The sequence below is a fragment of the Echinops telfairi genome, unplaced genomic scaffold (assembly GCF_000313985.2).
Source record: "Echinops telfairi isolate 266 unplaced genomic scaffold, ASM31398v2 ScPeMD7_7;HRSCAF=31, whole genome shotgun sequence".
Taxonomy (NCBI): Eukaryota; Metazoa; Chordata; class Mammalia; order Afrosoricida; family Tenrecidae; genus Echinops; species Echinops telfairi.
Genome location: NW_022103904.1, coordinates 23515440 through 23531584, shown reverse-complemented (window position 1 = coordinate 23531584; position 16145 = coordinate 23515440). Strand labels below are relative to the sequence as shown.

The window sequence follows — 16145 nt, the reverse complement described above, 5'->3', positions numbered from 1 at the left end:
AAAAAAAATAATGCCCTTCTCCAGTAACTGTTTACTTGTGCAGCTAGCATTTCTCGACAAGCTGGTTATCCCTTTCCTGCCCCCAATTCAATCAAGGAAGGTGCAACCAGGTCCCAGTGTTTCCAGTCACCACCCCATAGTCCTTCCTCACATAGACCCTTAATTAACATGATTAGAAGTCCTGGTAGTATAGTGGATTATGCTTTGGTCTGCTAACCACAAGGTCAGCAGTTTAAAACCACCTACCACTCTATGGGCGAAATATGAGGCTTCCTATTCCTGTAAAGAGTTATGAGGGTAGGAGGATGGGGGAGGGAAGGGCAAACAGAGGAGCTGATACCAAGGGTTCAAATAGAAAGAAAATGTTTTGGAAATGTTGATGGCAACATACAAATGTGCTTGAAATAATTGATGCATGGATTGTTATAAGAGGTAGAAGAGCCCCCAACAACAACAAAAGAGTTACAGTCTAGGTAACTCACAGGCTAGTTCTATCCTGACTTATAGGGTCACTATGAGTCAGAATCCACTTGATGACTAGGGAGTTACCTGATCTCCCTTTAGTGGCTCTCTCCTGGTTGTCTGGCTCACTGTGCCTCTGGCGTTATCACCTGCTTCCCTGGGCTTTCCACTCCCGGAATGCATTCTGCTGACTTTCTTCCCACCTTATCTGTGCACCATGTGTCTCTGTCCCCATGGGGATTACAGGAAGTTGCCTTCTTCTTTCTAGTGCATGTTGTCTTCTGAGTCTCAAAATGGTTGTGCTCTGTCTGCCCCCAATGCTCCCCACTGTTCTGGCGCTCCTCAATCACTGGTTTTATTCTATTACCCTTTCCAAATGATATTTTATCTGATTCTTTATCCCCTCATTTGATGGTCAGAATTCCAAAATTATCATTTATATCTGTTTCACTCAGTTTTTCAGGTCTTTGTTGTAGATTGGTTGGGAAGAGTATACCTGGATGCTATCTTGTGTCCTCCCCACGATAAGTCTACTTTTATCTAGAATTTCATTCTCTGATCATTTTCATTTTTCACATCTCAGGCCGTCTGTTCATAATGTTCCTGATAAAGACTCTTTCTCCTTTTGTCAAAATGAATGGATTATTCTTTTTACCTATCATTGTTTTGAATCCTGTTATCATGCCTAATTATGATCACTTTAAGTCTGAAATTGAGAGAAACATAAATAATTGGATGATTGATCTAGGAGAACTGACCTCGAAATAGGTAACCTTTCCAGAAGTAGACTAGGAACATAAGGAGTAGCAGGCTGACTAACAATAGAAAGAGATGCCCTTGAGCTACAGAAGAAGTTTAGTCTGCGTGTGGAACAGACGCACACAGCTCTATCCTTGGATGACGAGAAAAGACCCTGCACGTATTTTGATGAAAATCTTGAATTCCAAGAACAACCACACAAAAGCGTATACATTTCCAAGCAAAATAAAATACTGACAAAGGAAAATCACTGGGGTAGTCATTGATTCCACCTTCAGAATCCAGAGCTAGGAGATGAGGAAATGACACTGACCCTGAAGTAAAAGGTCTCTAGCACAAGCCTCTACCCATCGGGATGCATATCATTTATTTGTCAATGCAAAAGAAAATGTATTTCAGTAAATCACCACTGTGCCTCTCTGAGGACAATATTACCAAAAAAAAAAAAAAAAACTCAAACAAAAACCCACTACTGAATTTTGGGGGGGAGGTTGTTGTTGTTGTTCTTGTTTTAATCAGGAAAAACAAAGATGTCAACATCAGTAAAGTCAAAAGGGTGAGGAAATATTCTTGTGTTCTCATGTACCTTTAGATTTGAGCTAAGTTTATTCAATGCATCTTTTCTTCTCCTGAATAAAACTAGAACATTAATATATTAAACGTTCACTCCATTTTCAATATAGTTATTATCTAGAATTTGCTAATATTTTATTAATTTATTTGTTTACATTTACTGCATATTTCTTCCTTTTGGGTTCTTTTTTCATTCTACTTTAATAACCCTCTGAAAGTTGAGTTTCTGATAGGTCTTCCCAGATAGGGAAGATCTTTATGTACATCTGAAAAAGTTTTATACCATTCATACTTTTGAAAGACAGTCTGACAAGCTATGGAATTATTTTAAGGTAGCATTATTTTCCCTTAGAATTTTGACAATACTATTCCATTGAATTGTGAGATTTATGTTGCTAATAAGCGTTATGATTATTGATGATGAAAAGAAGTATAACTGTCATTTAAAAATAATAATCTGTTCTCCATAATATATTTAAGGTGTTCCTTTTATCTTTAATGTTCTAAAATTTCTCAGTGAATAATTTTAGTGAGAATTTTTATTTCATTAACATGTCATTTATATATTTTCTACCTAGCCTTTTATACAAATACATTCACTTGTTGGATTTATTCTCATCTGTTCTTTATCAGATTGTTTTAAATAATTTTTATTGAAGTTGTATACACACACCCCCACACAGAAAAAAACTGAAAAACGTATTCCACCCCTCTTTAGCTTCTACTACCTAGAAGCAGTACTTTTCAACTCATTTAGATGTTTCTTTGGGTACTTACGTTCATGTTTTGAGTTTATACTGTTATTTTTTTAAACAACGAAGGAAAGGAGCTAAACGGAACATTTCCAAGGACACAGGAGAAGGAAAAGCAAAGTCCTATAATGAAATGTGCAAAGACCTAGTGTGTTAGCCTGGGTGGACTAGAGAAACAAATCCATGGGCACACAGATGTGTATAAGAAAGAGATTTATATACGAGAGCAATTGAACATTGAGAAAACATCCCAGCTCAGTCCAGATCAAATCCATAAGTCCGATATTAGCCCCTATTTCTGATACCAATCTATAAATTCCTCTTCAGACTCACGAAACCCATGCAATGACGCCAAATGTAGAAGATCACAGGCCAGTGGGTAGAAAGTCTTTGGATCCAGTGGTACTGGAAACATCGGCGCTAGCAGGGGTCTCTCCTGCTTCAGAGGCCTGGTTGCATCAGGGTGGGTCCATGTGCCTTGTCAGCTGCTATGTCTCCCAGGGAGTGACAGAGAGAGAGAAGTGTCTCGCGCCTCCAAGGAGGAAGTACCAGATTTCCCAGGATTCTCAGGAGAAGGCCATGCCCACACAGAGGCCTCATTGGCTATGATCTGATTGACAAGCTAGACTCCACCCCTACACTCTTAATCCTCAAATTGACAAACGATTATATATCTACCATATCTAGAGATAAAAATAAACCAAAAAGTAAGAATGCATCCAGCATTTCAAAAGCTGAAAGAACTGAAGAAACAATTCAGGCCTCAGTTGTAATATTGAAGGATTCTGTGGGCGCATATTGAATGATGCAGAGAGCATCAACATAAAATGGAAGGTAATAAACAGACTCAATGCACCAAAAAGAATTGATCAACATTTAACCATTTCAAGATAGTATATGATCAAGAATCAATGGTACTGAAGGAAGAAGTCCATGCTGTACTGAAGCCATTATTAAAAAACAAGACTCCAGACACTGAATACCAGTTGAAACGTTTCAGCAAACAGATGCACCACAAGAAACACTCCCTTATGTATGCCAAGAAATTTGGAAGACAGTTACCTATCCAACTGACTGGAAAAGATTCCTATTTGTGCCCACTCCAAAGAAAAGTGACCCAACATAATTCAGAAATTATGGAACAATATCATTAATATCATATGGAAGTAAAATGTTGTTTAAGATCATTTAGAAGTGGTTGCAGCATTACGCTGATGTGGAGCTGCCAGAAATTCAGGCTGGATTCAGTAGAGATCATGGAAGAAGGGATATCATTGCTGATGTCAGATGGATCTTGGTTGAAAGGAGACAATACCAGAAAAATGTTCACTTATATTTCATTGACTATGAAAAGGCATTCAACTGTGCAGATCATAACAAAACATGAATAGCATTAGGAAACATGGAAATTCTATACATTTAGCTGAGCCCATGCAGAACCTGTACATAGATCAAATGAAATCATTTGAACAAAACAAAGGAATACTGCATGGTTTAAAACCGAGAAAGATATACAACAAGGTCCTTCACCGTACTTAATCAATCCGTATGCTGAGCAAATAATCCAAGAAACTACACTATATGAAGAAGAATGCAAAATCAGGATGGGAGGAAGACTCATTAACAATCTGCAATATGTAAATGACACAACTTTATTTGATAAAAACAAAAACTTAAAGAATTTTCAGGTGAACCAGTGGTGTTAGCAAAGAATATTGAAAGTACTATTGACTGCCAGAAGAACAAACGAATCTGTCTTGAAGGAAGTACAGCCAGAATGCACGTCTCACCAATCTCTGGGAAAGGACATCAGGAGTGGTAAAGTAGAGATCAGGCAAAAAGCAGACAGCCGTCGATGGGATGGATTGACACGGTGATTGCAATGACAGGTTCAAACCTAACAGTTGTCAGGTTGGTGCAGCGCTGGGCAGTATTTCATCCTCTTGTATGTAAGGTCACTGTCTATGAGTCAGAACGTGCTTGGTGACACCTAACAACAAACCACTGCTATTTGCTCAAATGAAGATAGTACGTGTGACTTCACATAATAGAAGATGACCATTTATTCTTACAAATTCTCCAAAGCATATATACTTGCCTATATACATGCAAGACATAAAAAAACACACTGAAAATGAAAACACGCATATAATTGCATATACTTCCTGTGTTAGTCCGGGTTGACTAGAGAAACAAATTCATAGACACATATGTGCATAAGAAAGAGCAATTGTATATTGAGAAAACATCCCAATCCAGTCCAGATCAAGTCCATAAGGCCAATATTAGCCCATATTCCTCTTTAGACTCATGCAGCACATGCAATGATGCCAAATGGAGGAAGATTACAAGCCAGTGGGTAGAAAGTCTTGTGGATCCAGTGGCAGTGGAAACATCTCATCACTGGCACGGGTCTCCACATGTCTTCCAGAGCTCTCTGAATGTCTCAACAGCAGGAAAAGGAAGGCTGAGAGTGTGTGTCCTGCCTCCAGGGAAGAAGACAGGAGTTCCCAGAATCCTCAGGAGAAGGCCATGCCGACCCAGAGTCATCATTGGCTATGAGCTGATTGACAAGCTAGACTCTTCCCCTTCACTCCAGTTTACAGAAGATTATGTAACTGCCACACTTCCCCTTTATTCATCTTCCAAATATAGTTCATGTGTATTTGTATTGTATGAGCATCCAGTTTTTAAACATAAGTAGCTTGCACTTCCTTTTTGATTCAGAATCTGTTTTCCTCTGCAGTTGAAAATTGCCTTAATATTTTTCGGTTCATTCCGTTTCTATGCTCTTATCATTGATTTATTCTCAAAATCTCTACCTGAGAATAAATATCTCAGCACATTCCAGCACATCACATTTTGCGGCATCGCTTTCTTAGGGATCTCTCTCCTTTTAGGATCTCCCATCCTCCTGCTCCACCAGGAAAAGGTGAACGGATTGCTCTCCAAGCCTTGCCCAACAGTGTTCACCTCCCTTCAGTACCATCTTGAGGGCTTCTTGAGTCTCCCTTACCTAGGATTTCACATAATGCCCCACGTCTTCCTTTCTCTTAGGGTGTCCTTAGTTCCATCAAATCAATTCAGACTCACAGTGATCTCCTGTGACTAGAGTAGAGCCCCGTCGGTTCACAGGGCACTGTTTATTTTCACCACTTCTCCTTCATATGCCACAATCAATGTGTCAACTGTATTCGTCTTTTGAAAAAGCCACTTTTGGTTGTTAGCTACTTCACACGTTTCTCTTCTCATCTTTATTGCTTCTGTCCTTTCTTTTTTTCTTTCTAAAATTCTTTTATTGGGGGCTCTTAGAGCTCTTATCACAATCCATGCATACGTCCATTGTGTTGAGCACATTTGTCCATATATTGTCTTCATCATTTTCAAAACATTTTCTTTCTACTTGAGCCCTTGGTATCAGCTCATTTTCCCACCTCCCCCACCCTCACTCCCTCATGAACCCTTGATTATTTATAATATTTTTTTCATGTCTTACACCAACCACTGTCTGCCTTCCCCCACTTTTCTGTTGCTTGTCCCCCTGGGAGGGGGTTATATGTAGATCATTGTGATTGGTTCCCCCGTTCTCCCCTCACCTTCCCCTTCTCCTCCTGGTATCCTTACTCTCATTATTGGTCCTGAGGGATTTATCTGTCCTGAGTTCCTTGTGTTGTGAGCTCTTATCTATACCAGTGTACATGCTCTGGTCTAGATGGATTTGTAAGGTAGAATTGGGGTCATGATAGAGGGAGGGAGAAAACTTTAAATAACTAGAGGAAAGTTGTATGTTTCATCAGTGCTATGCTGCACCCTGGCTAGCTCATCTCTTCCTTGTGACCCTTCTGTAAGGGGATGTCCAATTGTCTACAGATGGGTTTTGGATCTCTACTCCACACTCCCCTCATTCACATTGTGCTCTGTCCTTTCTTTGGGTTAATTTTCTGTTCTCTTGTTAACCTCTTCTGATCATGGCTCTAACTGCATGTATCCCACACGGTTTTGTATTTCATCGTTTTATTAACATAGAGGTGACATTCTTCAATCCTGCATTGGAAAAAACAAACAAACAGAAGTAAAGAATACTATCTATTTTCTATGATAATTCCTTATTTCACCCATGAATAATTTAAATACTCATTGCTTTAAATTTTAAATAATTAAATAATAATTTAAATATTTAGGGATTTTTCTAGTTTAATTGCACCATAATAAGAAAGCATATTCTGTATTGCTTTAATCCTTTGATTAAATTGTTTCTATTTTATTTAGGATTTAGACACCATCACTATATATAAAATTTGTATTCCTTATGTAGAGGAGGGGGGCTTCAAAAAGTCTTTGGAAAAAATGGAATTAAGAAATAATGGCTAGCCTTTGGAGAGATCACTGGAGAGATGAGCGCTATAGCACAGTGTGGTGAAGAAATCAGAGACTGTGGCTATCTGAAAGAATAGTACCTGGAGTCTTAAAGTCTTGTCTCAAAACAAGCAGCCGTCTAAGTGAGGTGTCAACTAGGTTCACTTGGAAAAAACACCGCTTCGTATGATCCAAGTTTTATAAATAATAAAATCCAAATCCAGAGGAGGAAAGCAGGATCAGAGCTTAAATTCTGAAAGTCAAGTTTGTATGATAGTGGAAACCCACAATCCATTTGTAGGGTTTGCACAAGGATTAAGCCTCTCCCCACAGTCCACAGATTAAAATAGCCTTGCTATCTGATAGAGGACATTGTTAAGTTGATTATGACTGGTGAAGTTAAGTTAAAGTGTAACACCTTATTAGTTGGTCTCCCTTTTGATGGATTTTAAATTTGTTCTAGTTTTTAATATTTTATGCTTCTGTTTTCATTGAAGTTTTTCTGTGTTTTATTTTCTCATTATTGCTGGATTTTTTGTTTGTTGTCTTTTTTGTTTCTTGATTTTGTTTTGTATGTTCTTTAATATGTGAGATCTAAGATAGGTAAATCCATAGTCAATAGCTATATTAATCATTACCTAGGGACATGGCAGAGGAGGTTAGGAGAAATTGAGAAATTAACAAAAAATATAAGAAAGAAGAAAATGTTGTAAAGTGGACTGTGGTGATGATTACACACTCTTCTCACTATAATTGAACTATTAAATTGTATATGAATTATATGCCAATTTAAGTGCTTTATCAGCTGGAAAAAAGAAATAATGGTTAAGCATGTATTAGTAAATACAAAAAAAAACAAAAACCCAACAACAACCATGGTTAGACTCCCCAAGCTGTTTTCTGATTTGCCTTTTCTTTTCTAATAAAAATACATCATGACCAGGTCCCTATGTAAATAACCACACCTCTTCTAATGCCTGCTAGCATTGCTTTCTGTGAATGGACGTTAATTTGCTTTATACCTTAGAGTTAAACATTTCAGTTGCCTCCTTCTGTTTAAATCTTTTTTTCTCCTATAACAAACTTCCCTGAGCAAACATCCTTTTATGTACATATTAAATGTTTAAAAATCATTTGTCTTGTTCCTACCTTTATTAGTTAATTCATTGTTAAGTGCCATTGAGTCCGTTCTGAGAATCGACTCATAGCGTAATGTACAGCTTTCCACAAATCGGCTGTGCAGACATATTAAGAATAATAGACTGCAGCATGGACAGGGGTGTGAGAAACCGGGTCCTCTCATATATTTCTGGTGGGCATATAAATTGGGAAAAGATTCCTTAAAGGCAGCTTGGAAAAATGTATCAAAAGCAGCTGTCCTGGTTTCCCATTTTTACAGATGTTTCATGAGAAAACCTGATTTTTCCAAGATATTATTGGAAACGAATCACATTATATGCGTGTTATAAATCCAATCCTAACATAAAATGATTTTCTTTGGGACATTCCAAATAATGAATCCAGGTGCCCAGAAGATTTCTTCAAAGTGTGTTTTTAAGTATTTAAAATTTCCTTTGACACCTATATAAATCATCATTGCCTAGGGGTTCTATTCAAAACAAACCAAAATTTTATTACTGATCTATGGTGGTAAGACAAGCCTGTTAGGAACCTACTTCTTTTGACTCTGGACCTTCCCAAATGGGTAGGATTTGTAAATATTCTCTTGGCATGTCTTGCTGCAAGCATTATATTTCTATATTGTAAATGGATGCGTTGATGGGAACACGGTGGTGCTAGGATCTGTGTAAACCTCACGCAGACCGAGTTGCTGTTGCGTTGACCCAGCACACCGTGGCTCTGTGTGCGTCAGCTGTGTTCTTCGACGCCCATTGAATCGATTCTGGCTCAAAACAATCCTATGGTCAACAGACTGAAATATGGCCCACCTCGCATCATCCTCACAGTCATGTGTGTCAGAGTAGAACTTTGTTCATAGCCTTTCCAGCAGTCGACCTCCTGGTCTTTCTTCCAAGGTACCTCTGGTTGGACTTTTGGTTCCCCGTGGAGTATCACCCATAGACTCTGGGATCTTTGAACAGATCGTGAGCTCTGGAAGGCCAGAGCACTTGGAATCGTTCAGCCGCTGGTTGCCCCGCACAATCCCTTTGGATAATTCCATTTCCCACTTTTGTTTTGACTTAGGTGGCACACAGGCTCCTGGGGGCCCTGCTCAGCTACCTGTGGTGTTGGAATTCAGACCCGAGACGTGTACTGCCTGCACCCTGGAGACTCCCTTGCCCCTCCCGAGGCATGTCGAGTGGAAAAGCCCCATGCCTTGCAAGCATGCAATCAGTTTGATTGCCCACCTGGCTGGCACATTGAAGACTGGCAGCAGGTATGACAGAGCGGCCTCCTCGGCTCAGCCCACTTAGAAAGTGCAGAGCACAGCAGTGCCCTCACATGGAGTGGGCTACACAGACCTGAGAAACTCGTCTCTTCCTGTCTCTTCAGTGTTCCAGGTCGTGCGGTGGGGGAACTCAGAACCGAAGAGTCACTTGCCGGCAGCTGTTGACAGATGGCAGCTTTCTGAATCTCTCAGATGAATTGTGCCAGGGCCCCAAGGTGTCGTCTCATAAGTCCTGTGCCAGAACAGATTGTCCTCCTCATTTCTCGGTGGGAGACTGGTTACAGGTAAGGGCTATTATGAACTTTACACCCCTCCTTTGTTTCACCTACTAAGTATTGTCCCCCCAAGATCAGGGCTGGATCCAGGCTGGAAAAGGGAGGGGCGGGAGTGGGAGCAAAGCACTGAGGATGCAGACTTTCAGGAGATCCTGACTGAGTCCTGCAAGTGCCATCATCCTTACCTTGCACTTGAAGATTTGCTTTCAGCTTTTATTTGGTGTCTTGGTTTCCTCGGGCTGCTGTGACAGAAACACCAGTGGGTGGCTTAACAACACCAACATTGACTTTCTCACAGTCCTACAGGCTAACAGCCTAGACCAGAATCTCAGCAACCCAAATTCCTTCTGAGAACGTCTCTCCCTGGTGGTGGAGTGCTTGTGGGACTGCTAACCACAGGTCAGCAGTTCGAAACCACTAGAAGCTCGGAGGGGAAAGGATGGAGCTTTCTATTTCCCTAAAGGGTTACAGTCTCAGAAACCCCACAGGGGCAGCCCTCCCCTGTGCTACGGGGTCACTCTGAGTCCAAATGGACCTCTTGATTGATTATATCATATTATGAAAGTGATTCCATGACATTAGATTACATTATGGAACAGCAAAGAGACGACGTTTGGCCCAAATCCTGGAAACCATAGTCTAGCCAGGTTGACACATAAAATTAGCCATCACAACTGTCTAGCTCAATTAAGTGATAGTACTTTAAACCTGTTTTGACTGACAAGTTTCAGTAATGGCTCTCTACCAGAACATTAAAGAGCTAATTAAATCCTGCCCCAAATCTTCAGGACATGCTCAGGAACTAACCCAGTGTCCCCAGGATGTACAGAACAGCAGTAGCCCTGGGGCCCAGTAACGAAGTCTAACACTCCTGCCCAACTCCTAAGAGCCAGTGACAATGGCCAAGCCTTTGTCTCTGCAAGGTCACCAACATGAGTGTCAAGAGAATTGCCTCATCCTGCAGTCCAGATCTGAACTGAAAGAGATGGTACCTTAACCCTGGTGAGCAAGCTTTCACAAAAGTTGGATTGCCTTATTTCTCCTCCTATGTGCACATGAACTTGACTCCCTAATGCAGACACGTTTGTTATGACCCAGCAGAATAGGAAAAGATGGGCAAAGGCATTAGAATGACTGTACCTACGAGGGGTGGTAGAGTAGTGGGTAGGGAGTGTTTATTCCCGTAACCTCATTACATCCTAAGAGGGACGGTTCTACCAATCCCTACTCTAGAGGTGAAGCATCCAGCTACTCTTTACAGGGTGTTAGGGACAGAATTACAAGGAGGGAGGAGCTATGCAGTTTCAGGGGAAATTCGGCATTATGAATGTTTTATATCTAAGGAATCTACACTACACTACACTTGCTACACTAAGGAATGGGGATCAGCGGGATCCTGGAAGAAATGAAGAATCTCAAGCCTGATCCTCTACCTAAAGAATCAGGATATGCATTTCAACAAGACCCTCAGGTTGTAATGCACTTTACAGTTTGAGGAGTATCCCCCATCCGCTCCTTATCCTAGTAGGGTTTGCTTCAATGGAATGGCGGTAGGTGATAACTTATTTGAATAAGTGCTGCCCTAACTCAAGGGGAAGAGGCCAAGAAAAGGTAAGGGCTGTGGGAGCTGAGCATTGCAGAGAAATCAGGCACTTTGTTTCTGGTTGTCGCCAGGGAGCACTTAGAACCATGGTCATGCCTGGAAAGCACCACCATCCCCTGTCAGTTTGCTGCACTGGGTGGTTTACTTGATGCTCTGAGGCAGGGAAGTATGTGGCCCACATCTCAAATACCAACAGTGTCACCCCTCGTGGACAGGTTTCAGCAGAGCTTCTAGATTAAGACTAGGGAGAAAGGCCTGTAGATCTGCTTTGGGAAACTAGACAAGGAAAGCCTTCTAGATCCCAACAGTCTACCGTTCAATCTCGTGCTGGGCGATAAGTCCACTAGGCTGGAAGGCACTCAAAGCACACAGCATCCATCATCTCGAAGATGATGCAGGGCCGGGCAGCATTTCATTCTGTGATACAGAGGGCGCTGTCAAGCAGAGCCAATTTGATGGCCACTAACCAACAAAATAACCCCTGGTGAGTCTATCTTTTTCCTGAGAACAAACATCTGCTCCTCATTTCCAACTGTATTCTGAAGCAAATTCTTCCCATCGACCTGTTACAGTGGAGACTGGTAGTGACATCCTGGTTCTCAGGGAATAGCTGAAATTGCAAAAGGCCAGTTATGTACTACAAATGGGACAACCCTGCCATGTCTCCTCATGCTTGTGCTTGTTCTTGCTCTCAAATCCTGGGCCCAGCTCTAGGTTGCCCTCTAGAACGCCATATACTCCCTAACCTTTTATTCCCAGCTCTAACTCAGGATGATTGTATTTCAGTGTGTAGTCACTTTGTGGCTGTCCATACTCTCCTCCCATCTTTGGGCCATGACGAGAACCTCAACATGTCCTTCGACCCCTACACAGCTATGAGTAGACAAATGCTCTCTCTTAAGAGTCTTTGCAGAGGCAAAAGAAATACAACATGTTATTGATCTTTAGAAAAACTCAGATCTGTGAACACAGGAGAGGCCAGTCATTTCTGGAGCAATAAGAGAAAGAAAATGAAGTAAGAAGCTGACCCAAGTGCACAGGATTGGATTTAAGAAAGGTTGGTTTCCAAGGCAACCATTCATTCGCTCAAAGAGCAGGTGCAGACGCACTCTAAGAGATCAGCTTAAGCTCGGCCATGACACTCTAGTTCCCAACCAAGCGCGCATGTCAGGAAAGCTCCAGATGAGCAGGTGTGCACACTGATACAGCACAGCAGAGTCTGCGTCAGCCCGATAAACTGAAAGCTGGGGTTCAGAATCAGGATCAGAAGGGAGTACATATCAGTTTGGGTTTCTTTCCTCTCCCCACCCCCAACATATACAGTAATTTACATATTATACAATTCAATCGTTCAGTCACACAAGAGAAGTTGTACAATAATCACCACAATTGGTTTTAGAACATTTTCTTCATTGTTTAAAAAAATCATTTTCTTGGGGGTTCGTATACCTCTTATCACAATCCATCCATCCATCCATCCATCCATCGTGTAAAGCACATTTGTACATATGTTGCCATCATCATTTTCAAAACATTTTCTTTGTACTTGAGCCCTTGGTATCACTCATTTCCCCCCTCCCCCGCCCTTCCTCATCAACCCTTGATAATTTTTTTTTTCATGTCTCACACTGACAGATATTTACCTTCACCCACTTTTCTGTTGTCTGTCCCCCTGGGAGCGGTTTACATGTACCTCCTGGTGATCATTTTCTTCATTCTGTACTTACTGTTATTAGCACTCAATTTCCCTACAACTGCCTATCTGCCACTCCCCCAAGAAATCATTAATCCAGTTCCTGTCTCTATAGATTTATCTACCCTGGATTTCCTATACAGAAAAACAGTTTTTAAAACAAACAAAAATAACAAAGTAAAACAGATCAAAACCTCAATCAAAATACTAAAAACTGGAACAAATACTAAAATACAGAAAATACTGAAAACTGGAACAAATTTAAGTGGATCATAAGTGAGATAAAATAACAGGGTGCTGCATTTTAACCTACTGCATCTGCGACCATTCATTTCCCCATGCGTGCTCCTTGTTAGCAAGGCTATTCACATCTCTGGTCCAGTTAGAGGGGATTCACGGGGATTCATTAAGTGAATACACACTTAATCAGTGTGTATTCCCCTTCACGTTTGTTTTGTTTGTTTGTTTGTTTGTTTCAAAAATCTGTTTGGGTTTCTATTTGGTTCAGCTTCTCTCTTGGTGGTTGAAATTTTAGTGTTTGGGCAGAGACTGATACAAACTGCCACCCTTCCCTAAAGCTTCCTACCAGACCAGGTCCTCTGCCATGGGATGGCAAATGTGCAGTTCTCCATTTCATGATTCAGTCTCTTACCCGGACGCAAAATGGCCGGGAGCCAGGCTCGAATTTCTTCTTCACCAAGCCCACCCTCTCAATTCGCAGCCAGAATGATCCCCTCTCCCCAGTGCTAGCTCTGTTCATGGCCTGGTTGGACTTTGTTCATTCACTGGCTCACGAGTTTTCCTTGATTCCTTAGATCTGAACCAAGTCTTCGATAAAAAGAAAGGGCTTTCGTTATTGCATAGTTGTTCAAGAACAACATGGGAGCATGGACTCATAGATGGGGCAGTCTTCTGAAATGATGGCTCTCTGTGATCCACATAGCTCTTGCAGCCTGTTTTGTGGCCCATCCCTTTTGCCTGAAAGCCAGTGGTTTTTCCTCATTCTTTATCCTCCATGTCTCCATGGAACATTTTGTTATTTTGTTTACCTTCATTCTTCTCCATCATGGCATTTCTTAGTGACCTTTATTTTTTTTCCTACATATCCCACTGGGACATTGGTGTTCAGTAGTAGAACCCACACATCCCATGTGGGAGAACTAAATTGGACCCATGTGCCGCATGCGCAGTCACCACCCGTCTGTCAATGGAGGCTTATGTGTTGCTGTGGCATTTGACAGGCTCCGGTGGCAATTTCAGACTAAGGTTGAGTAGGAAGAAAGGCCTGGAGCTCGACTTCCAAAAATCAGCCGATGAAAACCCATGCAGCACTATGGTCCTACTTGGATCACAAGGTTGGCGCAGGAAGAGGCAGCATTTTGTTCTGTGTGCATGGCATTGCTGTGAGTCAGCGTCTTACTCAATGACAGTCAACCACCGCCACAAATCTCTGTAGCTTTTCTATTGACTCGGCTCTTTCCAAAATTGTAAGTTGCTCAATATTAAACTTTCTGATTTCCATCTCTGCATTTTTCCCTTTGTGATTGCTTTTGTTTTCTGTCTCTTTTCTAGCTTCTAAGAGTGAGTCTCATCTTCAGAAAGAGGGTGTCCAATCCTGTGTCCCCATTTCTCTCTGGAGGATGTAGTTCTTACGCTTTCATAATGGGAAAGCAACGAGGCAGCCTCTTCACCGTGTCCCCAACCGACTCCCCATCTTTGAACCACCACCTTTCAACAGCTTTCAGCACCTTGGCTTCATCTCCTGTATGCAGTTACTTATTTGAGAAATATCCACATGCTAAGTAAAGAAGACATGGTGCCTATAAGGAAGGTTTTTAGAAATATTAGCTCAAAATATGTTAAGGATACATAGATTTTCAAATGTGAAATTTCAGTTTTCAGCCAAAATCCATAGGATATCATTAAGGATAACTCTTGTTCTGCATCCTCTTCTGAATTTGGATGGAATTTTTTGGAAATTCTCTTTCTTTATACTACTGCCCCCAGTTTTTAATTATCTTCAGGAAAATTTTACTTACATGTGGTATTAATGATACTGTCCAATGTTCACATTCTGTTGGGTCACTTTTCTTAAAAATGAGCACAAATATACCATCGTTTTTTCCCAGTCAGCTGGCCGGGTAAGCTGGCTTTCAGATTGCTTGGGATAAGTGAGTGGGTGCTTCCAGTATTGTATCCATTTGTTGGAATATCTCAATTGTTGCTCAGCCAATTCCTGGGACCCTGTTTATTGCTAGTGCCCCAATGCAGCTTGGACTTCTGGCTTCAATACTATTCTTCTTAATCATATGCTCCTCCTGAAATGACCGACAGAGGATGCATTCTTTTTGGCACCTCTGCATTGAGGGGTATGTGCCAGTCTCTTCTCCATTTTGCTCTTTGCTTTCTCTTCTATCTTTTAAATGACATTTTGCTACCTTGATGTATGATGCCATCACACAACTCATTTGACCTTTAGTCGTTAGGATTCAGTAAATCAAATCTGTTATTGAGATGGTCTTTACATTCAGGTAGGATATAACCAAGGTCATACTTCAGCTTTTATGGGCTTGTTTTAATTTTATTCAGCTTTGACTTGAACTTGCATAGGATCAATTGATGGCCTATTCCATAGTCATACCCTGGCCTTGTTCTGACTGATGTTATTGAGTTTCTACATCATCTCTTTGCACCGATCGTAGTCAGTGTAATACCATGTATTTTATCTGGTGAGGTTCATGTGTACAGTCACTGTCTGTGTTGTTGGAAAAAAAGTGTGTCTAATGATAGTTCTTCTAAAATTTTATCACACATCTCAGCATCATTTCTATCACCAAGGTCATATTTCCCAAGTACCAATTATTCTTTGTTTCCAATATTCACATTCCAATCACTAGTAACTCATAGTGAATCTTGATTGCATATTTGATCAAGTTCAGACTGCATACATTGGTAAAACTCTTGCATTTATTCATCTTTGGCACCCTTGGTTGGTGCATACATTTGAATAATAATGATATCAACTGGTCATTGTTGTAGAAGTAGGGTTACTTTCCTATCACTGCTATTGCTGTACATCAGGCTGGATCTTGAAACGTTCTTTTTAGACAAAAAATATAAAGCAATTCCTCTTTAATTTTTCATTCCCAGTATAGTAGACCATATGAGTATTTGATTCAAATTGGCCAATACACATTCATGTAAATTAACGAAATGCCTAGGATTTCTATCTTCATGCATTCCATTTAATTTTGATAACTTC

The 16145-nt window shown here is 40.8% G+C and overlaps 1 protein-coding gene across 1 annotated transcript in view; it reads left to right on the top strand.

The window, feature by feature from the left end:
- ADAMTSL3 (ADAMTS like 3) overlaps window positions 1–16145 on the top strand; it is a 411606-nt gene that overhangs the window by 308550 nt on the left and 86911 nt on the right. The window contains exons 17-18 of the mRNA XM_045286295.1: window positions 9108–9300; window positions 9417–9596. Of these exons, the coding sequence (XP_045142230.1) occupies window positions 9108–9300; window positions 9417–9596 (373 nt within the window). The remainder of the gene's footprint in view (window positions 1–9107; window positions 9301–9416; window positions 9597–16145) is intronic.